The 24,160-nt window shown below is 37.5% G+C and overlaps 1 protein-coding gene across 1 annotated transcript in view; it reads left to right on the top strand.

Annotated features, from left to right (window-relative positions):
• LOC142345119 (uncharacterized) overlaps positions 1 to 24,160 on the top strand; it is a 66,478-nt gene that overhangs the window by 28,371 nt on the left and 13,947 nt on the right. Inside the window, exon 5 of the mRNA XM_075397205.1 lies at positions 10,524 to 10,735. Within this exon, the coding sequence (XP_075253320.1) occupies positions 10,524 to 10,735 (212 nt within the window). The remainder of the gene's footprint in view (positions 1 to 10,523; positions 10,736 to 24,160) is intronic.

The following is a 24,160-nucleotide window of genomic DNA, read 5'->3' on the forward strand; positions in this document are numbered from 1 at the left end:
ACTTGTTTTTGTTGTTGTCATGTTATCACCAACTTTTTGTATTCTACATTCATCTACTGTTCTCTGTGTATTATTCATTAATGCATCATAATAATCTATGTGCCTATCATTATTATGCTTCTTTATTCCTTTTTCTTTAGTGTTTTTAGGATAATTTTTGAAGCTATATATTTTGGGGGACAATGCTATAAATTTCTCAATAATCCTACTTCCCAGCTCGTGCTTAAACTTGCCGGGGACTTTATTATTAGTTTTTATAGGTATGTCTAGATTACTTAAGTCCATATGCTCATCACTAACTTTACCTTCACTATAACTTAATATGAAACTGTCCGTATCCATATAATGGAGTTGTAGATCTTTGAGAGATGGTTGTAGAATATTATAGAATACATCATACATGTGTAATTTACTTAATTCTAAGATAGTAACACCTGCATATACTGGAGAATCATATTCTATTTTCTCTTTATATATTCTATTTGGCTATAATCTCTATATCTAGTTATATTCTTAAATGTTGGTTTACTTACACTTTTCATTATCTTTTCTTCATCATGCAAGAACTTGCTTTGAAAGAAGTGTAGAGGATTCATGCACATTCTTCCATATAATGAGTTATTCATTATTTTCTTACATCCTTTTCTGCTTCAGTTTTAGCTGTTGCTCTTTTATTTGTATTGTTTTGAATATAATCGCTATATATATAATCTTGTTTAAATTTAATTACTCTATGTATTTTTGTTACTTTTACTCCCATCTTAACATAGAACTTTAACATCCTATAGTGAATCATATATTCTGTTTTGTTGTTTTGGTCTAAGATTAATTTCTCGGATCTGTGAAGCAGTTTCCCTGATCTTGCTTTACTTTTCTCTCTTTGTCGGTATCCCAATTCATTATCATTTATCTTTCTCTTATTAGGCATTAGTGCTAACTGTTCTGTTCTCTCTATACATTCATTAGTATAATCAATATCACAAACTATATAGTAACCATGATCACTATTATCTGGAGTATTCAACATTACATCTAGAGCAGTAGTAGTAATAAACTCAAAATTCTTATAAGGTAACTTTTGCATCATTGCATAACTATATAGGTTGTTTGCGTCTATGTACCATATGGTCTTACCATCACTGTTATCTATATATCTATCACCCATTATTCCACATATACCACCTCTCTTTGCTCCGACAAAATCATCTAGCACTTGTTTATCTTGCAATGTATTTAATGTTACACCGCTTGACATTAACCAACAATCAAAATTATAACCTGGGAGACTTACATAATGTAGTGGGTTAAGCTTGAATTCTTTCATACTTAGTTTAACATATTCATTCATGCAGTAGCCTAATATTTCCACATCATTTTGTAAATACTCTATAGTTAGATCTTTACCAGTTTTATTACTGTTGTCTTTATTAAAGATATCGACATTTTCTTGTGTTGGTAATTTATTATGCAGTGAGGATTTGAAGTCTTCTTTTTTTGTATTACCTATAAGATCATTATAGGTAGCTTTGCTACTATACGACTTGGTCGTGGTTCCCAATGACTCTAAACCAAAGTATTCATATGGATATAATGTTTTAGTTTTACATCCGTATATCTTTGCCATTTGATATAGGGGCATAGCTAAGAAGTTATAACTATCTAAGAATTTAAGACAACCAATGCTAAACATTTTAGACTTACCAGCAGCTAGTGGTATGTTATCTACTTTTCTTTTATCATTATTCTGTTTGAAGAGTTCACTGTATAGCAGATTGAAATCATAGCCAGAGCTATTATGGAATATTACTGGAATGAAGTTTTGTTGTTTGTATCTTAGATTACATATTTTACATGCTGGTCCTCTATATTTACCATTTTCATGACAATGCTCTCTTACTTTATTAATACATGTTTTACTGCAGATATGACAAGTGTTATTAGTTTCATGATATAATTTATCTTCTTCTGTGAATATCATCTTTTCATTATGTTTGAAATTATTCTCAGTTTCTATTTCTAACAGATCTCTAGCAAATCTTTTGATGCAGCCTCAACCGAAGTAGTGTTTGAAGTTACCTTGCCAGGTGTAACCCACAGCTATTGGAATATGTTCAGCTATTACATATTTACAGTCATTAGTTGAGACTTCAACAATGCAACATTCTATATCGGCAGTTATAATATTTTTTATGTTCTGACGTTTGTGTTCATTTACAAAAGTAATATGTTTTTTCTTAGGACAAACAATCTCTGGTTTGAATGAGTTGCTGCATTCGTGTTTATCATATTTAATTTGTGAGTTAAACCAATAGGTACACCTATCACAATAATAATATTTAATGTTGTTTTTATTTGGTCGTTCTAACAAAGTTTCTATGTTTTTAATTAGAGCACAGTGTTCTATTTGACCATTACTCCAAACTAGTATTCTTACATCTATTCTGTCTTTGTTAAAATCATCCACTTGTTTAAACAATTCTATTTTACCATTACCACAAGGTGTGTATACCCAAATATTAATATTATACAATTTCTGTATTCTTATTATATAAGCAAAATCATCTTCATGTTGTTGTCTTGGTTCAATTAGTTTATCTACATATTTACTTTCTCGAGCTGCATGGTGTGGGGCGGGATGTAGCCAAGCAGTTATAGTTAGTTGTAAGCAATTGTAATTATAACTACGTATATTTAATATCGATTTAGAGTTTTTGAGATCTGGAGGTAAATCTATATAACTACCAATAGATGCTTTAGTTGGTTCAATGTTTAACTGAATACTTCTTATTCCTAGAAACTCAAAATCATAACCATAACCTTCATATATTTCTTTTTCGAAGTCTAGCCACCGATTGAAGTCACCATATTCATATATCGTTGAAACCGCTTCGCGGATTGCATTATTATTAATATAATCAGTATTGAAAAATATTTTAGTAGTTTTAACTTCTTCTTTGGTTCTTTTCTTATAATCACATTCAGCCGTGATCTTATATTTAAAACTCTTAACTTTACGAAACTGGTAACAGTTTTTAATTTCTTCTAAAGAGTAATTAGTTGCTTCATCTATATCTTCAATGTAATTCCCACCTTTATCAGTAATATAAAATTCTCTCATGTTTTGACTTGAGTTTATATCGAAGTCTTCTGTGTTTTTTAGATACATGCGATTGTGACTATATGAATGAGTAGTTAGAGCTACTTTACTTCTAAATTCTTCATGACATTCTTTACATATAAACCTAATCTTAGAATAGATATTGTTTTCAGTTTCAGTTTCTGATTTAGTTTCTGTTTTAGTTTTAGCCCTAGTTTTAATAATATAATCATCTTCATCCAAATTATACACCCTCTCCGAGATTTCCTCTTCTTCAGACTCAAACATTTTCTCCAATAGTTCCTTATGTTTGAGATCGTATGATTGATGCCTGTATAAAGCCTTCTTTGATTCAAAGGATAGATTACAGACATCGCAGAAGTTTATGACACTAGTATTAGTTGATTGAGACATGATGTATTTTTTTAGGGAAATAATCAAAAAATAATTTTTCGAAAAATGAAAATGAAATGCAATAAATGCATAAATAAACCTTGGAAAGAATGTTGTAATAATTGTAAAGAATTAGAATATTCTTGTTATGTATGTAAAAATATGGTTAAGGTTAAAGATTATAAAGAACATTTGGGATATCATTATTCTGATCCTGATCAATATCTAACATGTAGTATGTGTAATGTTTATAAACATATATCATTATATAGATTTAGAAATAGGAAATGTAGACTATGTATTTATCTTCATAGATATAGATATGGTCACACTAGAAATCAATTCAGAGAGCATGTTTATAAGTATAATATACAAGAAGACAAAGAAAAACACTAATCACTGTGTTTCCACCGATCTCAGTGTTTTTGACTGTGCTATTATTGTTCGCTTTCTTTCATATTTAGCAAACGCTAATAGTATAAGAAGTCAACAAGCTTGGTTTAACATCGCATTACACTGCTTAGCAGATCGAATGAAAAGTGCATGTAATGCTAAAATGGCCGCCGCTATTGACAAAAAAAGCCGTCACCACTAACAGAATGAAAAAAGTGAAAATTTTGAATATAAGATACCCTTAAAAATTAGCTAGTAAAGTGAGTATTTATTAAAATCTTTATTTAATTTTTAATAGATTATACAAATCATTCAATTTAATAGAAGGATTTAATTATTATTTTACTTTAAAACATGTAATTACTTGGGAAATGATAACTAATTTTAAGTTAAAAATCAGGTGAGAATATTCTAGAAAAAAGAATGTTCTAGAATAATTCTTCACGTGGGGACCTTTATTCTCCACGGCATTTTTTGGCTATTCATCAAGAGTTTCACTTCACTAAAAAAATAGCGAAAAATTTTAAACAATTTTCGTCATTTGACAAGACTTTAATAACTGGAGCTTTATCATCCACTTCTTTGTCTGAAGAGAATATAAACGATCTGACTAATTTAACAAATCAAATGGTTACATTTTGTAAGGAGAACAAATGCATACCCGACAACACCGCCGAACATGAAAGTGAGACTGGAAAACGAACTAAAACAGAACTCTTCCAGTTGTTCCTCTCCAGTTTCAAGAAGGACCTACTAAGTTACGAGCATCAGGAAACAATGGACAAGTTTGAAGTGAATGTGCCGGAATATTTATCTTTCCACAATAAACTCAGGAGTTCATTCAATATTGTTGAATTTGAGTCTTATCTCACCACAGCCAACAACATGGAGGGAAAGCTGAATCGTTTATATCTACTGACAATTTCTGACAGAGGATACATATGGGGGAAAGTGAAACAAGACCATCAAGAAAACAATAAGGATATTCCCTGGAAAAAACTACTGAACGATAAAGGATATTCCTACTCTACTATCCAGAGTTATATCAACTTCTCTCAAGCGTGTGAAAGCTATCCCAGGATCCTAGTCTCAACAGAATACTACTCTGAATAGAAAAAGTTCCTTACAATGTTTTTGGCAGAAGTTCAGAAGGATAGCCAGCTACAATCTAGGTGCATGACAGAATTACATTTTTCATAAATGATAAATGAGTGATTGATTATTCAGAAATATATTTAATATTAATATTAATATTGATATCCCTAAAAATGATACAATAATATTGTTGAGTCATCTTAATTTAGACTTCAGTCAGCCTAATAATTAAAATTAAAAGTGTTCAAGCATTCTGTAGTTGCACCCTCCCCCAGAGTTGCCATTAAGAAAGGTCGAGCAGTACTGCCGTAGCGTGGTAAAGGCGAGTCAACCTTTTAACAAGACCTCCCAGGACTCGGCTCAAAAATGTAACCAGGTACATAGAATAACTCAGTTAAACATCATAGATCAATCGTCTCCCGGTTAAAGTCAAAATTTTAAAGAAACTTGTTTCTTATTATCCAGTTCTCAGCAATTTTGAGTTATTTTCAGTCTATCCGATTCTATTGAAAAAAAACTTTGTGAGATGATTAACTTGATTTATTTCAGTATAGTTTGGCATATTAGATATGAAATTAGGCTTAAATCTAGCTTTGAGAACTTTTGGATATTAGTGTATGATTTGCATAAATTATACTAGCTATGTACATTTTTGTACACAAAATTGTGCGTGTAGTATATATTAATAGTGGTGAATATAGTAATGGATAAAACAAGGGATTCAACAAACAGTAAAATTTGGCCTGATTCGACATGCGCGATTAGCGTTTGGAGAAAGGGATTAATTTTGCTGGTGGTTGAATCCCTTGTTTTATCCACTACTATATAACCAACTTAAGTAATTCAAAAATTTCTTGAATAGGCTCTTAATATATCCCAACTCTTCCTAATCCCTGATTGTTCAGTTCAGCTCTCTGATTGCCGTGAAACAAATGAGTGAAACAGTAAAATGAAAACTATGGATCGATTTCATGAAACTATTCCTAAAAAATGTTCAAGATGTAAAGTGGGTACGGAGAGAAATAATCAAACTCCAACGTGTAATTTAATAAAAAATTTCAGAATCTAGTTTTTTGTTGTCTTTGAAACAATGAGAAGTTAATTTATACAGTGTTAATTTTTCATATAGTGGTTTCACATGTGTTCAGATTAAAAGATTAGTTAGATAGCTAGTAAGGTTATAATCAGCATTAGATTGACTGAAAATGAGTTTCATTGAGAGAAACTGCAATGAGAAACCCGGAAATGAGTATCAGAGTTTTTCGACGCTGAACCAGCGCATATCGAGACTAAAAATTTTATTCAATTCTGAAACACTGCATCTGCAGAATATTTTATGTTTCTGAATGTGATTTTTTCTTGATTGATTATATTGAGGTCATAGAGTTTGCTCAGGCTGAATTTATCCTTTATAGTCTTAAAATTAGTCATGCGCCAAAAATAAGTCTGAGAGGAATTATATTAAACTTTTATCGCTTACAACTGGGAATTACTACAGTGTTTTAATTTAGTATTTTATTCTTAAGCTACATTGTAGGTAATTACTACAAAGCCAATTTAGTTCAGTAGTTAGGACTTGCTACAAAAAATAAACATTACAAGTACCCAGTGGAAAGTTCGAATCCCATATAAAGCAAAGCTTGTTGGCGATAGTTAAGATGAACGTTTTATTTTCCATGAAAATTTTTTTTTACTCAAACATCAAGAGTAGGCAGTTCAAATGGTGACCTGAGCAGAGTACTGGCAATCAAGAGAAAACGAAATATCTCTAGACTGATTTAGTGCTGATTTGCTTTGCTATCAACCTCCGAGAAAAGAAGGAAGGATTAAATTGTCAATTAAAACTTGGCCCCTACCAAGTTGATAGAGAGAGGTGTTTCTGAAATCGTGTTTATCATCGTTGGACTTAGGCAAAAGTCTATTGTTGTGGGAATTACAGCATATGCTTGTTTATTAGCCGCGAAGCGATAGCTGCTCTTATTGGGGACATCGTGCTTTATTTTACAATTTAAAGAAATTGAATTGTATTGGGGCCCTGTCTTTTTTTATGATCTGTTCACACATTTTCTGGATTTTTGAAGGCAAATTGAAGTAGTGATTTTGGTCAAGCCGAAGCAGGAGGTGGAACGAAAAAGCGAGTGGTTTTGCGGCGTAAAATGTTTTCACTCATTTTTTTAGAGTAGAGCGAGAAAAATGGTGTTTGAACAAAAATTCGCTTTCTCGCCAGTGGTTTTTTCTTCACATACGTCAATTTCACTTTTTTTTCTTCTGTTTTTCGTTTTTTTGGATCGATTTTTTTTCAAAATGGTTTTTACTGTCCATTTATAGTTCAATCTAGGCCTAGTTATTCGTTTGAACCAAATTTGTCTTTCTCGCAAGTGGTTTTTTGTTCACTTTTCACATTGATTTTGAGTTTTTAAAAATTTTTTTGATCTCATTTTTTTTGGAAATTGTTTTCCCAATTCACTTACATTTTGTTTTAGGTCTAGTTTTTGTTTAGTCAATTAAAATTTGATGATTTGTACGTCAAGACTTGTTTTGCTATGTTTTTACAATTTAGGGAAATAGAATTGTATTGGTGCGCTGTAAATTTTTAATGATCTGTTCACGCTTTTTTTCGGCTTTTTCACGTCAGTTAGAAGTCAAATTAGAACAGTGATTTTGGCCACTCTAAAATAGTACAAGGAGCGAGGAATCGAGTAGGTTTGAGGAGTGACTTTTTTCAAAATAACGTTAAAGTGGAGAGAGAAATTGGTGTTTGAACAAATTGACGGTTTTCGAGTTGATTTTTTTCAGGTGCGACAATTTGGCATCTGTTTTCAAAGATTCCTCTCCTTCAGTTTTTTTCAAACGGTACATATTTGTTCTAGTTGTGCCTATGTGCCTTTGCTTGAATTCATTAAGGGGCAGCTAAATTTTTTTAGGAATATGTTGTCATAAAATGTTAGTGAATTTTAGATTTTGCCCCTTTTTGAAAATTATCGGTTGTTTTATCATTGAATATTATCAATAAAAGGTTAATATCTAGTTAATAGCTAGGAAACTGTTCAGTGAATTTTAAGGGTCTGGATGTATTTTTTATACTTTTTGATGTCTTATCGATTAATCTACTGGGGAACAGGTCTCTGATGCTGCTAATATGGGTTAAGTTTATCGATTAAATCGTTTTGGTTCAAATTTAAAGCTTTCTATGACTTTGAAACTAATTGTTTTCAATAATAATTACCAAGTTTTTTGAATTTTGCGAGCTTTTCTTTACAACTTTGTCCTTTTTACTCATTAATGACTCAACAACTTTGTCGTTTTTACTCACTTTTACTCGTTTTTTCTCATTAAGGACAGGACTCATTGGTCGCTAAAAAGGCTTCTTTTAAAGCAAGTCATTTCAGTTTATAGCTATTGTTTTTGTAGTTTATACGCTTGTTGGTTTTCAAAAAACTATTAGTTATTTTTTCCAATTTTGCTGGAATTTGTTGTACTTATTGCTGGCTTATGACTTAATCTCATTGATGACAGATCTCAACAGTAGTCATTGAGGACTCAATTAATTGATGTAATTCTTTTCTTCAGTAGCTGTTTCGCTCTGTGACATTTTTACTAAAAGTTTTCAAAAAGTTTCAGCAATTTTTTTTGCCGTTTTTGGTTATTTTTGTCTTATCATTTAATATTATTAGTTAGAGGACTCATCGACATTTAATGACAAGTTGCTATTGAGAAATAGAGGAATATTGTTGGCAGTTTGTTTTCATAGCAATTGTTTTTTTAATGTTGATCCTGTCTTTTCATACTAACAGCTCTCACTTGCCTTTTAATGCGGAGTAAAAAATTTTCAGATCATAAATTGATACAATTTGTTGAATTATGCGCCAAGACTTGTCCTGTTTTTTTATTCTTTGTCTCAATCGATCATTCTTGCGATCATTGACTTTTTCAATTCCAGTGACTTCTACTGCTTTGCAGTTAAAAATTGTTCTGCTTTTAGGTCAACTGCGTGACTTACTTCACTCAAGAAATGAATTCTGAACTCACTTATTGAACTTTAAATTTCATGAACATTTACTAGATAAAGATCAATAGTGTGCATCTAAGTAGTGCCAAACTTATATGCCCTAATTCTTGAGTATTAGAGTCTTGAGTTTTTATTTTGGAATATTAATTTTAAAAAAAATATAGAGCTTTTTCCTTATAGAGCGTATGTGTCTCTGAAAAATGACAGTCCGAATCTAACCCAAAAAGTCTAGTGGTCTATTAATGCCAGGTGGTCATTCTGTCTATCTTGTTTCTTTAGTTAATTCAATTTCATGGAAGGCCACAAGCGTCTATCGCGGCTATTTTCCGGCAACCTGCTGGCTATGCTTTTTAAAAATAATAATTATAAAGGAGTAATCCAATAAGAAAAAGAGTTATAGAAAAACTTTAAAAGCTTTAGTGCGTTGTCTAAAATTTTTTTGTTAGAAGCCGTTTAACCGCTCAAACATAAAACTATACTATATTAAATGAAAAGTTTTGTGACTACGTTTGGAAAAATTTGATAAAGAATTGAGAAGCTGAAATAAAAAATTAAGGTTTTTGAATTGCAAGAATCCTAAACATTTGAGCAATTCAACTGTCTCGATTGTTTCCATTTGAAAGTACTTTTTTTTGGAATCGTCTGAATCCCGTTGTGTGTTCATTTGGTACTATATATGGTTGGCAAGATAGAATATTTGGTTATGTTGAGCTTCTGTGTTGCTAAGAAGCCTTGAAGGTTGTGGCATAAGTGCGATAAAAGACTGATTCTAATCAGACAATCCCTGACCAAAGTTGTTCCTGATTCGCTGCCTCATTTTTTTGACCTCGGTGCCCTGAAAATTTTATTCCAAACTAAGATCAGGCGTAGATCAGAGTGATCAGTGTTACCAAAGTTCACTTTGGTCACCAAGAGCTTCTGCCTTTTAATGACAATCGAGCATGGGTTCTCTGGAAATGGAGCCAAGAATTTAAAATGATTTTTACAGTTCATAATTTTGTGCTTTTACAAGTTGCGAAATGCTTGAATTTTAAAATGCCATTATCTTATAAAGATTTTCTGTCAAGGTTGCTTGTGGCAGATTTTAGACTTTTGAAACTTGCACGTGATTGTGTCAAAATTAGTTGAGACTGCTTAGACAACCCTAGCAACATTTAAAGAAAAACGATTTAGGATACTTTTAAATGATCTCAAAAATTGATGAAAATTGTATCCAAATTGGTATTCATTGATTCTAGTTATTACTACCGCACTGAAATTGAACTAGAATTCTTACAGTGACGCAGAGTATTAACTAGATGAGCGGAGGGATGCCAAGATGTCATAGTTAGTCTTTCTTGGTTATCTTGCCAAGATCTTACTTCTTGATATACCCATGCAAAGATCTTGCAAGTTTGCATAAATCTTGATGTTTTCATAGCAAGTGCCATATCAAGGTCTTGCCAAGATTAACCATGTTTTAGTATGTTTCTTATTCAAGGTGTATCAACGTGTTGTTGCATGTACAAGTTTTTAGAAATATTTTTTGTTGAGCAGCATTGCCGCATTCTTCTCAACAAGGTGGCAACATGTTTGATGTTGATCGGAATCACCGTTGCTTTCCTGAGTATTTGAGTCAGAATGCTCCCGCTACACCATCAATCAATGCCACAACTGGAGGTCACCCAATCGGACAAGGAGGCGGAGGCGGAGGAGGTGGAGGAGGAATCTATCCTTATCCCAGTGGGAGCTACAGATCTTCAAATCAGGTTAGTTTTTTTAACTATTCTCAACAACTGTCCGTTTTACATCAGTTGAAAATTGTTACATGACGTTATACCCAATTTATACTGAACGGTAAAATTAAATTAGCACCCCCTATATTCAGGAGTTAGAAATTCCACTTTTGAGGCATTACTACTCCAATTTGAAATCGCATTTCGAAGATAATTTTTTCACCATTGATCGCCTACACTAATTTTCTCCTCTGCTTATTAAATTCAGATAAAACACACCGTTAACTTACCAGAAATCCCAATGTAAAGTTGATGAACTTCATCCAAGTCTCACAAGAAAAAGAAATTTGTCTCAAAATGTGATATGTTTTTACGTTTGTGCAACTATGAATGAGTTTGCATTTGCGTTAAGCATTAGAGGCAGAAAAGATGTGATTAAAGTGTGATATCGTGACGACTTTCATTTTCTTGTGAGACTAACAATCAACAAAGGTGAGCGAATAACGATAATCGCCATTGCAGCTTAGTGGTTCAGAAGTTGGACCGGCATCCTGGAGGATTTCTGCACTATGTGTTTTGGGTTTCTGAACCCATAAGACGCCTCTAAGCTGCACTCCCTCTAAGTAAAATCGCCGTGTCTGTTGTTCAAGAGCAAATGATGCAAAGCTAGCAGGTTTAAGTTTCCTTTTGATCGTTTAGTCCATTATTTTTCCAATAATCCTATTACAAATTAGCGGTAGAATTAAAAAGAACGTTTCCTCATGCATTAGTGGATACTTTAATCTCATGTTCGATTGCGATATTTTTATATCTCAAGTCTCATGGGCAGCTGAGTTGTGGCTAAATGAATTAGCCTCACATTTAGGAACTTGGTAAATATACATTATTAGACACTAAGATAATTTAAATACCGTTATGGTTATGAGTTGCTCTTTTAACTTTAACAATGAAAGTAATATTGGGCCTATTTTTGGGTGGTTTCAAAAGTGGGTTTTCAATATATTTATGTGCTACTGTTTTGCTTCAAACCAAATCAGAAAAATAATTATTGGTGTCTTGTGATATTCAAATGGATAGTAACGGCGTTTTCATTCGTCTGCAGCCTAGGGAACTTGCCCCAACGTTTGAAAAAGACAGAAAATGGAGACTAAAAACATAGCATTAAATTGAGAAATTGGGCACTGTTTGTGGGTATAGATTTCTTTACCCCATCAACGTATATTTTTACATAGTTATGAGCTGCATAGCAGTACGGAGTGAGTGATCGTGGTCACCTTATTTTGTACATAAAACATAACATTACAATAATGATGCTCGCCAGACAAAAACATTACAAAATACGGTTGAGAGCAGGTACATATTCTTTAAACCAACGCGCACAAATTGAATTGGCGTTGGACTGCAAAATGATTGAGTGTTATTGCGCCTAGGTCGGACGAGTGAGCGCATACGGGCGTTAACGGACGTGCGCTCAGTGCATATTCTACCAGACAAAATGTTGTGTTCAAAACCTCATCTGTGAGGCGAAGTGTACCGAGGATGGTATAACGTACTCTGTTACAGATGCGGGCCAACCTCTCCCCGACGCCACCTTGGTGTAGTGCGCAGGGTGGACATAACCTCCACTTAATGCCTTTATGCGAAAGTTCAGCGGCGATATTGAGCGTGACCCATTTTTCAATGCATTCACGGAGTTGTTTTGCCGCTCCAATAAAGTTCGTACTATTATCCGACCAAATCATAGCAGGCGTACCCCTGTGAGGAACAAAAAGCTCGACTCTCAATACACAGGAACTAGTGTCCACGAACGGAACGACCTCAACATGGACAGAACGAGTAGTCAGACAAGTGAAGAAAAAAATGCACCTCCTTTTGGTGCTCCGGCGAACAGAGACGTAGAATGGGTTAAAGTAATCAATCCCATTGTTGGCAAAGGGAGGAGACAGGTATACTAGTGTCTCCTTTTGGAGGTCTGCATTGATTGGTTGAATGGTTGCCGCACGGAATTTTTTGCACAAGACGCAGTTTCACTTGATGGTTTGCAGTGAGGAACGTAGTTTAAGGATGACATAACGCTCCTGTACCCCTGGCCATAGGTAGTCAAGGCCCTGATGATGGCTTTTCATTTGAGTGTGCGCTACAAAAAACATAACATTACAACAATGATGCTCGCCAGACAATAACATTACAAAATACGGGTCAGAGCAGGTACATATTCCTTAAACCAACGCGCCCAAATTGAATTGGCGTTGGACTGCAAAATGATTGAGTGTTATTGCGCCTAGGTCGGACGAGTGAGCGCATACGGGCGTTAACGGACGTGCGCTCAGTGCATATTCTACCAGACAAAATGTTGTGTTCAAAACCTCATCTGTGAGGCGAAGTGTACCGAGGATGGTATAACGTACTCTGTTACAGATGCGGGCCAACCTCTCCCCGACGCCACCTTGGTGTAGTGCGCAGGGTGGACATAACCTCCACTTAATGCCTTTATGCGCAAGTTCAGCGGTGATATTGAGCGTGACCCATTTTTCAATGCATTCACGGAGCTCTTTTGCCGCTCCAAGAAAGTTCGTACTATTATCTGACCAAATCATAGCAGGCGTACCCCTGTGAGGAACAAAAAGCTCGACTCTCAATACACAGGAACTAGTGTCCACGAACGGAACGACCTCAACATGGACAGAACGAGTAGTCAGACAAGTGAAGAAAAAACTGCACCTCCTTTTGGTGCTCCGGCGAACAGAGACGTAGAATGGTTAAAGTAATCAATCCCATTGTTGGCAAAGGGAGGAGACAAGTATACTAGTGTCTCCTTTTGGAGGTCTGCATTGATTGGTTGAATGGTTGTCGCACGGAATTTTTTGCAGAAGACGCAGTTTCACTTGATGGTTTGCAGTGAGGAACGTAATTTAAGGATGACATAACGCTCCTGTACCCCAGGCCATAGGTAGTCAAGGCCCTGATGATCGCTTTTAATTTGAGTGTGCGCTACATAAAACATAACATTACAACAATGATGCTCGCCAGACAATAACATTACAAAATACGGGTCAGAGCAGGTACATATTCCTTAAACCAACGCGCCCAAATTGAATTGGCGTTGGACTGCAAAATGATTGAGTGTTATTGCCCCTAGGTCGGACGAGTCAGCGCATACGGGCGTTAACGGACGTGCGCTCAGTGCATATTCTACCAGACAAAATGTTGTGTTCAAAACCTGATCTGTGAGGCGACGTGTACCGAGGATGGTATAACGTACTCTCTTGCAGATGCGGTTCAACCTCTCCCCGACGCCACCTTGGTGTAGCGCGCAGTTTGGACATAACCTCCATTTAATGCCCTTATGTGCAAGTTCAGCGGTGATATTGAGCGTGACCCATTTTTCAATGCATTCACGGAGCTCTTTTGCCGCTCCAATAAAGTTCGTACTATTATCTGACCAAATCATAGCAGGCGTACCCCTGTGAGGAACAAACCGCTCGACTCTCAATACACAGGAACTAGTGTCCATGAACTGAACGACCTCAACATGGACAGAACGAGTACTCAGACAAGTGAAGAAAAAACTGCACCTCCTTTTGGTACTCCGGCGAACAGAGACGTAGAATGGGTTAAAGTAATCAATCACATTGTTGGCAAAGGGAAGAGACAGGTATACTAGTGTCTCCTTTTGGAGGTCTGCAGAGATTGGTTGAATGGTTGCCGCACGTAATTTTTTGCAGAAGACGCAGTTTCACTTGATGGTACGCAGCGAGGAACGTAGTTTAAGGTTGACATAACGCTCCTGTACCCCTGGCCATAAGTAGTCAAAGCCCTGATGATGGCTTTTCAGTTGAGTGCGCGGTACATAAATCATAACATTTCAATAATGATGCTCGCCAGACAATAACATTACAAAAAACGGTTCAGAGCAGGTACATATTCCTTAAACCAGCGCGCCCAAATTGCATTGGCGTTGGACTGCAAAATGACTGATTGTTATTGCGCCTAGGTCGAACGAAATGGCGCTTACGGCCGTTAACGGACGTCCGTTTGCATATTCAACCAGACAAAAAGTTGTGTTCAAAACCTCATCTGTGAGGTGAAGTGTACCGAGGATGGTATAACGTACTCTGTTACAGATGCGGGCCAACCTCTCCCCGACGCCACCTTGGTGTAGTGCGCAGGGTGGACATAACCTCCACTTAATGCCTTTATGCGCAAGTTCAGCGGCGATATTGAGCGTGACCCATTTTTCAATGCATTCACGGAGCTCTTTTGCCGCTCCAATAAAGTTCGTACTATTATCTGACCAAATCATAGCAGGCGTACCCCTGTGAGGACCAAACCGCTCGACTCTCAATACACAGGAACTAGTGTCCATGAACGGAACGACCTCAACATGGCTAGAACGAGTAGTCAGACAAGTGAAGAAAAATCTGCACCTCCTTTTGGTGCTCCGGCGAACAGTGACGTAGAATGTGTCAAAGTAATCAATCCCATTGTTGGCAAAGGGAGGAGACAGGTATACTAGTGTCTCCTTTGGAGGTCTGCAATGATTGGTTGAATGGTTGCCGCTTGTAATTTTTTGCAGAAGAAGCAGTTTCACTTGATGGTACGCAGCGAGCAACGTAGTTTAAGGATGATATAACGCTCCTGTACCCCTGGCCATAGGTAGTCAAGGCCCTGATGATGGCTTTTCAATTGAGTGTGCTGCGGAAACATTTTTACAATTGTGCGACGCGCATCCAGCACAATATGATGTTTAGTGTCAAAGTCAATATACGCTAGCCGTCGGAGTTGACCTGCAGAACGAATGAGACCCAGAGGCCCAAGAAACTGTGTAAACTGAGCATTGTGGCTGCCTTTATTAACGGGTTTAATGTCAAGAAGGTCCTTTCTTTCAGTACCAATGGATTTTCCTTCAACAAAGGACTGGAGAGGACGCTCGGCTTCTTCAAGCTCAACAAAGTCCGGTATGCTGCCGTCTACGGTACGGTAACTTTAGTGAGATGGTAAAAGGCGAAGTATCTATGCCGTAATTCGAAGTAGTTTTTGACAAAAACTGAACTTATTAAACGGTATTAGATTGATGCTTTATTCCATAACGGACTTGGTTGCTAATGCAGCTACAGATGTTGTGGAGCAATGAACCTTGTTTCTTGGTTACAACCGCGAGCTTGATGTTATCGACGCTTGATGTTAACTTATTGATATAGTGATCTTAGTCAACTGCGGCAATTTTACACATCATTCAAGGAATCTATCAACTGTTTTTGTGGGTAATTCGTAATCCCAACTTTGTCCATTGACACGCCAAATGTCTTTCAAGATTAAACGAGCACATACAGTAAGCGGTGCAACAAGACCAATGAGGTCGTATGCCTTTGACTCAAGACCATGCGCCGTGTTAAACTTTTTGTGACGGTGCTAATAGTACCCCTGCTCACAACCAAAGTGTCTTTGTCGTGATCACACTTAAACCAAAGCACGTTCATCGTTTCCTTTTTGGATGAAACGATGACCTTCGGTTCAGTAGAGTTAGGGTACCCAGCAATTCTGTCAGCCAGATCTGGCACATTGCTTACAAACTTAGTAAGCTTGAACTCACCTAGAAGGAGAAGATGTAGCAATTCTTTCGACCTAATGAGGGCCCGTTAAAGGGATTTCACTGAATCTAAGTAGCCGTTTATGTAGAGGTTCTAAAATTTGGCTTTTGCGGCTTCCAAATACTTTTTAGCATTTTCTATTACGTGCCGTGTGCTGTACAGCAAAGTTAGCGCAGGTGGGTGAGTCTTTTGCTCCAAAAATGTAGCCATTATACAGATGTACCACAACATTTCGTTTGGGTCCTCCCGCCACAAAAAGCGCAAAGATGGCTGATCACATTGTAACACTCATGTTTCGAAGAACATTCCCTCGATTTCGGCTGATACGGCAAATGGATGTTTTCCGAACCGCAAGAGTACGTAGATTAGTTTTTTTTTAGTAAATCAGGTCTGGTGGGTACTAGATGCGCCATGAAATTTAGCTGCCGCATTAAGAACCCTAAAAACTTTCGCTGGCTTCTTGATCGGATTAACAACCGGATGCTGCGGTAGGTACCACTCACGTTCGGAGCAACTTTCAATCTTACGGGCATTTTTGATCCTTACTACATAGCCCTTCTCTAAGTCCTCATTTATCGTATTCGAATGATTTTCCCTCAAATGCTGGTGTTTTGTATGCCGCTTTTCCAGATATTTAAATTGAACCTGCGCTGAGTAATTATTGGACAATTCGATGTCATCTCTAGCCCATAGCATTCAGACATTGTACCTTATTCTATTATGCACTGGGGTGTTTTCAAGAATTTGCGCAGAATCATCCGCAGCGGATCATGGGTCTACATGCTTAAGTGCGGCATTCGACCCCATGTTGTACCAGGACTTAAAGTGACTAGTAAGTTGTGAACCCTGCTCCATTTTAGCGTTGAAACAAGTCAAGACTACACCTGAAGACGACAGTAAAGGACCGCTTGAAACCCAGCCTTTGGGCAAGCGAAAAACGAAGGGCGTGAACTTCTTGTCGGCAGCGAATTATTCAAACGGGCAGTTGGCTTGATACACATCCTGTCCGAGCATCAACTCGATGTTTTCATAGTAATATGTAACCGGGTCTAGAAATGCTTGGTGAGGATATTTGCCTTGAAGTGCATTAATGTTGATTACGTCGGCGCCCTCATACAATCTGGCTGCAATCCCAACAACATCAGCCTCTACTCGCTGCATTGTTTGTATAGGAAACCATTGCATCTGCCAAAGTCGAGTATTTAAAGAATCGTCTCCTTCTCAGCGAGCCATAGCAGTGGCCGAAACAAAACTGTGCTTCTCTTGTTTAATGGGAAAACACATATTCCGGCATCGCTCTGAACCCAGAAAATGTAAAGATGGTTGCAACAGCTCCCTCTTTTCCATGGAGCTGAGAGAGTTTATCAACTTAAATCCCCTTCAACAAATAAAAACGGTAATAATAATGGCGCAAGTCAAAGTAAACTGTATACAAGGGCAATAATCGAGTAGGACCACTACAATGTCTTCTGTCATTAAACGAAACGCCTCCTTCAAGGGATCTAAATGCAGTTGGCTAATTCTTTGGGTAAATATTCCACGGTTTTGGTTTTGTGCGATACCACTAGCAGCAACTCTTGGGGTCCAATATGCTTACAAAAAACCTTTGTTTGCTCGGTAAAGCATTGAAATTAACTGTCAAGAGGTAAAATTACAGAGGAGGTTATTGAGACAAAATTGGTTGAACTGACTGTAAAATCACGCGACAACCAAGCATTTGAACCCTTTAGAGTTAACCCTGAAGGAAAATTTGAATGTGTTTTTGTCTGTATGTCGGCAGCGAAAGTCCTTGAGGCAACTTTGGCCCAGGTTAATGAGTTGGTGTTGTCCTCAGTTCTTGCCTTTTGTGATTTTTGGATCCAGTCATATGCCTCATCCTTTTGCTTCAACCAGTCGTTGAAGTCGAGGAGTGTTGGCCTTACCCAATGTTTCTGGAGTGTAATGAGTGACATTGACTCTCATATAAAGCAGCAACTTTTGTACCGCCGTGTATTGAGGCGAAATTCAAGTCAGCGTTGTATGAAAGTGAGTTAAAGACACAGACAGGACTTCAGTTGGTTGCAGAATAGATTTTGATGATACTATTTTTGTGCACCTTTAGTGCGGGGAAAAAACTGAGTTTGTCTAAATGTGCAATGACAACTGCCTGTGGTTAGCCAAATTTACGTTCAAGTGTACTAACTGCATCTTGATACATTAATCCGCAGTATGCAAACTCGGCAATATTGGTCTTTGCTTTTCCGGTTTGTATAATTTTAAGTAAGTCGGCTTGACATTACCAGTCAGTGACTTGGTGCTTTTAAGTTGCCCAAACCATTATGCTGTGGCAATTTCTAGTCGGGCAGTGGATCGTTCTTTTTACTAGTAATTGCGTCCGCTAACTGTTTTTTGGCAAATTTCCGGAATCTAAAGAAGGAGCCGAAGTTGTGGGATGCGGTCGGGTACCTCAACACAACAGGTTTGGAGCGGTAGTTCCATAAGTTGGTGTAAAGTTGAAAGTTACAAAGCTTGAGGTTGTACCGGTGGAAGAACTAAAGGGATTAGGTTGCATGAAATCTAATGTTACATGAGTTTGGGACATTACTGCTGCCTCGACAAGAGTGGAAGAGCGGAGCGACGTAGGGACATGAGGGTTGTTGAACAGGGAAAGTGGTAAGTTGTTCAAATTTAAGGATGTACCAACAAGAGGGATCGAATTAGCTGGGATGGATGCATTGAAGTGTCAGACTTTTGGTTCAGGCAGAGGGAGAGCTGCATGGGTTGAGGGGACAGAGCTTAGGGGCATGAACCTTTGCAGTGGAATTGGTGAATAATTTCCATTTGGAATAAAAAACATTTGCAGAAGAAATGATGGGTGCGGGCGGAGAGGTCGGTAACTGTTTGGTGTTGTTTGCCATCGGGTTATTGACATTTGATGGGGAATTGGTGGTAGAGGTGCGGGAGTAAAACAAAACGCAGGTGGAGTTAAATGGATTTGAGGGACTATGGGGTTAAGAACCGGGGTTGAAATGGCGGGTCATTTATTTGTGCTTCTGGCTGATTGAGATTTAGCGGATCATTAGCAAGTGCATTTAATGGTGTTGAATGGGGAGGACTGACCAGGTTCAACTGTTTTGGCCTGCTTGACCCGTGAACCATTTGGTCGTCCACCTCCAGACCATCGAAACACATGGTAGGTTGAGACAGCTGTCGGGCGTAGTTCGGGGCGTTTAATTGTGCCGGCATAACAAAGATTATTTGTGGTGATAGAGGTGTATATTGAGGCTGTTGCTGTTCTTAAAGGTTGTTAGTTTCAAGAGAAGCATTATTGAATACAAGATTCCTATTACCGGTCTCTAACCGCCTATTGACAGTGAGGTTGATGTTAGTCTCAACTTCACCGTGTTTTTTGAGATTCAAGGGATGCGACTTCAGAGGTTGAGCTGATGAAGCACGAACAGCAGTTGCTTGGTTTGATTGAGCAATGGCATCAGAATGGTGTGAACTCATTTGCAACATGTGCAACGTTACCGGTCGTTGATGAATTGACCCAAACTTGAACGATTTTCCTGCTCTTTCCCGTGTTTCTTTGCGTAAACAGCTTGCTCAGTTTAACTGTGTCGGAACCGTCGGCACTTCTCAATTTCTTCAAGGGCTGCAGCAGCTACCTGCTTACGATGTTCCCTATTTAGATTCTGAATTTGCAATTGTCTCAATTGCATTTGTTTTTCAATTCCAAGGCGCTGCCTGGCAATGCGCGGCTCTGCTTTGTGTTTTTTTTCAAGTTCCTCCCTTTTAAGTTTTGATATTTCTAATTCATGTTGACGCTTGCTAGATGTTTTGAAGAATTCATATGCGTTCATGATTTTGAATGGTGATGTATTTTGCTCCGATCTTTCTTTGTCCTGGACCGAATCAATGTACCCTCGAACGGCAGCGATATTTATTTCTTAGTTATAAGCTCTAACCATTGCTCCAGCTATTTAGAGGCGGCATCCGGATCTTCACTCTTAAGCGTAAGCCCAAAAAGCACCTTATTCTTCTCAATTACACTAATGAAAGCATCATTGCCTTTTATGATCAGACGTTCAATCATAACTTTCCTGTCCTGCTTATCAAAAAAATTTTGATATGGCTATAAATTTTACTAAGAGCAGCCCATAATTTTGCCCTCGCCGGATGAACTTTCTAGAACATTTCTTGAAATGCTGACATGATCGTATAAAACAGCAACCAAAAATTTAATTTGGTTCTACCACAAAACTTCGTTCACGTGCACACGAAACAACACAAATGGGTTAAATTGAATCCTAGTATGACGGTTTGCCAGCAAACTGCAAAAAAACGAAGGTGTTCTTCGAGTACAGAGGTACCCGGCAAAAGACAGCAAAAGGCACGGAGGCAAAACGCCCAACGGAAAGGGGAGTGGCCCGAGGAGAGAAGCCGAACGAGGGATGAACGACGCAATGGAAAACGAGACCGAAGGAACGGAAAAATCTGGCAAACTATGCACGACGAGGCGGGCAACTGAACGTACGCAACGGAAACGCCGAATAAAGCGTTCTACGCGGCGGCAAAACTCGACTGACGGATTAAAAACGCCGGGCACATAACTTGCGAGAAATAGGGATACGAACGGGACGAGGCGCTGGGCGAATAGCGTACAAAACGGGAAAATGATACAGACGGAACGGAATCGTAGGGCAGACGATGCACAACAAAACGGGAAGTCGGGATAGAACGAGCGTTTAACGAGGAAGAAACGAGCAAGGCGGGGGAAGGTAATATGATAGCAGAATACATCCATAAACTCAAACAAACAAACTAGCCGTAACTCAAGAATAAACTTAGGTTACACTCCAGAAAAAAAGAGAAGCGACCGCAACACAATTTAGCACAATTAATTAGAGGGATTAGTCAATCAATAGTAAACTTATTTACGGCAATGATGTTTTAATTTAGAAATATCACAAAGATCAGGAAAATTGTTAGCCATAACTCCAGATTAAGCTTAAGTCTCACCATAGCCAACAACCAATCCCAGACAACAAAAAGCACGTACAAGAAAAAAAAAGATACAAAAATTGGCAAATTGGTATAGTTAAAGTCACGCGACAAAACAGCCGTAACTCTTGAATATTTTTGAGTCACACCCTAGAACGTGACAAGACTTAACATCCAATCAGCATACTAGAAGAAAAGTTTTATTGAAGCAAAAATCAACATACTACATCATACATTAGATAAACGGGGGAAAAAAGAAGACAAGGCAAAAGTGAGAAATGTTAAGCTTGAACTTGGGAATGCCTGCTTTTGCTAACTCAACTACAGCAAATGGGGAGTGCAAACTGGTGAAGGCAGAGGTGCTAGTGACAGTGAAGAGCAAAAGGATGGAGGTTACCTGAGACGAACTGCGCCTGAGAAAAAGCCGATGATAGGACTCAAGTCATTCATCGTGGTTGGAGATCTGTAATCCAACGGGGTAGACTTTGCTATAGATGACATGTTGAAAGAACAGAATGACCACCTACACAATGGAGATGGAAAAAAAACTTCGCTGCCCGGAAGAAGTGCAAGGTGAATACAACACACCAGATCTTGCCTCAGTACCACAGAGCTTGCTAACTCAACCAAAGAAAATGGGGAGCGCAATTTTCTCATAGAGCGCCACTGAAATGGAACAACACAAACTAACCCGTAACTCGTGAGTAAACTAAGTCATAACGCCAGTGAGTGGTTCGACTCCAACAACAGCGCAACACTAGGATACAATCAGGTTAGCAGTTTTCAGTAAATTAGGCCACCTCCCTTGAACGCACGGTGGTTACGAAGCGTTTTCCGACAACGCCTATGGAGATTTTTCCGTCGGTAGCGTGCAGTATAGGACCTGAGATTGTTCTCAAGCGCTAACACTATAGTGAGTGCTTTCAACTCAAGCGCAGGCTTGTGATTTAAAGCTCTGTACTCTTTAAGTAAAAAAGGGTCTTTCTGTTTAGGCTTAGACACCATGTTTTTCACAATGTAGATGGTACCTAGAGTACTAGGCTTGAGCTGATCGTAATCATCAGGAGTTCCCTCTCTGGCGCAATTCATTATGGCTTCTTTGCGCTCCTGATGCTTTTCAAGCACTACAAAGACCTGCGATTGTGTAAAGACTAATTGTTGTTGCTTCGCTTACGTGAAAGCGAACTCTCACTACTTCATGCATATATAACCAGACGCTTTTTATCATGAAAAAAATGACTCAAATGAAACTGTGTTATTTTTCGCCCTTTCATAGCGTTAGTGTTAAAACTCAGACCTGGTAATGCATAAATCCCCTTTTATAATGGTCTTGTAAAGCCTGAGGCAAAACTCTTCTGACGTGATGCAGTGAACTGGAAGCTAGTACGAAAACCTTGTAATTTTGTTTACAGCTTAATAGATATGAGCTCTGCTCAAAGTCGCGCGAATTTTTAATTATATTCGACCGAAGAGTTATCTGATTTTTCTCTTGCAATTTCGAAAAACTTGACCACATTCAAATTCTTTCTATTAATTCCAACTTTTTTATATTCAAACTTTTGATCTACGATCCTGAACTGCTTTCTTTCAACTGTTGCAAAGGTTTTTTTTCATATTTGGTCAATTCTTCAAACTTTTTTTCGTTTCGATTTAAACTTTATGAGACGTCAACCATTCAATGTACTAAAGTTTCTTTCAGTTTGGCCAATTCCATTTAATTTGACCAAAAAATTCAGATCCGAAGTTGTTCACAAATATATGGAATTGCACTGAAATTCAAGTTTTTTTCTTAATAAAAGCTTGAAAGTTTGACCAAATGCAGTTTTTTTCTTAGTCTCTAATCGGTGATTAGAACATTTCGTCTCATTCATGATTTCTACAAATCGGTCTTGCTCCCTTTTTGCACTCATTCAATTTGTGCAATTTGCCTCGTTAGATTAAGTAGCGGATTGTGGTTATTTTGTTCAAATCCAACTCGAATGTTATAGAACTTGTTAACTGCTCTGCACGATTAAGCCCAGCTGTCTATCAGTTATGTAAACAAAGCCGGTAATCTATTTGATAAGTTTATCAAAACAATTTATAACAACCGTAATGTTCACAGTTGGGCTGCGGCAACAGAAAAAAAGGTGACAAACACTTTTTCGTATAGTAAATTCACGATAAGGCTCTCTCGTATAAAGGCAGTTGTAAGGATCGTAACATCAAGCAAAACTGCTTCAAAACCGGCAAATCTAGCAACAATTTTGGCTGGTTTTAGTCTAAGATTGATCACCGAGAAGTTTTTGAAACCTAAAAATACTAGGCCTAAAACGAGCGCAATCGATTTAGTATATTAGTAGGTTCAACGAAAATTATGTTATTTGCACCTTTTCGGAGCTTTCCACGTAAAATAGAACAGATTTTATGTGCATTTGCAAATTTAAGTCTTTCGTGGTTAAAAAATGACGTAATGAAACTTTCTCGATCCAAAAAACTGATTATTCGGGTATAACCATACAATGATAAGATATTGTGAAATAAGCGTTATTAAGCGCCTGGTATAATTCTGCACTTTTTTATAACAGCTGTTCTTCTTTCAATTTTTAAAAAAATTTTTGGTGACAACCGGATTTGGCCAGGGGAGCGCTACAGCCCGTTGATTTGAATTTCAAATTTTCTGAGAAATGGTACAATCTTTCCAGCTAAATACTGATATCGAATCAGGGTATCCCTGATTGAATTTTAAATTAGTGAAAAGTTAAGTATTATGATTACTAAAATTTGGCGTTTCCTACCCCTCTCCGACCTGCCCAGCACTTTGGGCATGATGCGATGTTGCAAATTCTTGTGTTATTATCTGGCACGTTACTTTGAAAAGTAATTGTGCATTCGTGGGTTGAGT

The sequence above is a fragment of the Convolutriloba macropyga genome, chromosome 8, assembly GCF_964194025.1.
Source record: "Convolutriloba macropyga chromosome 8, txConMacr16.3, whole genome shotgun sequence".
NCBI classification, from domain to species: Eukaryota; Metazoa; Xenacoelomorpha; order Acoela; family Convolutidae; genus Convolutriloba; species Convolutriloba macropyga.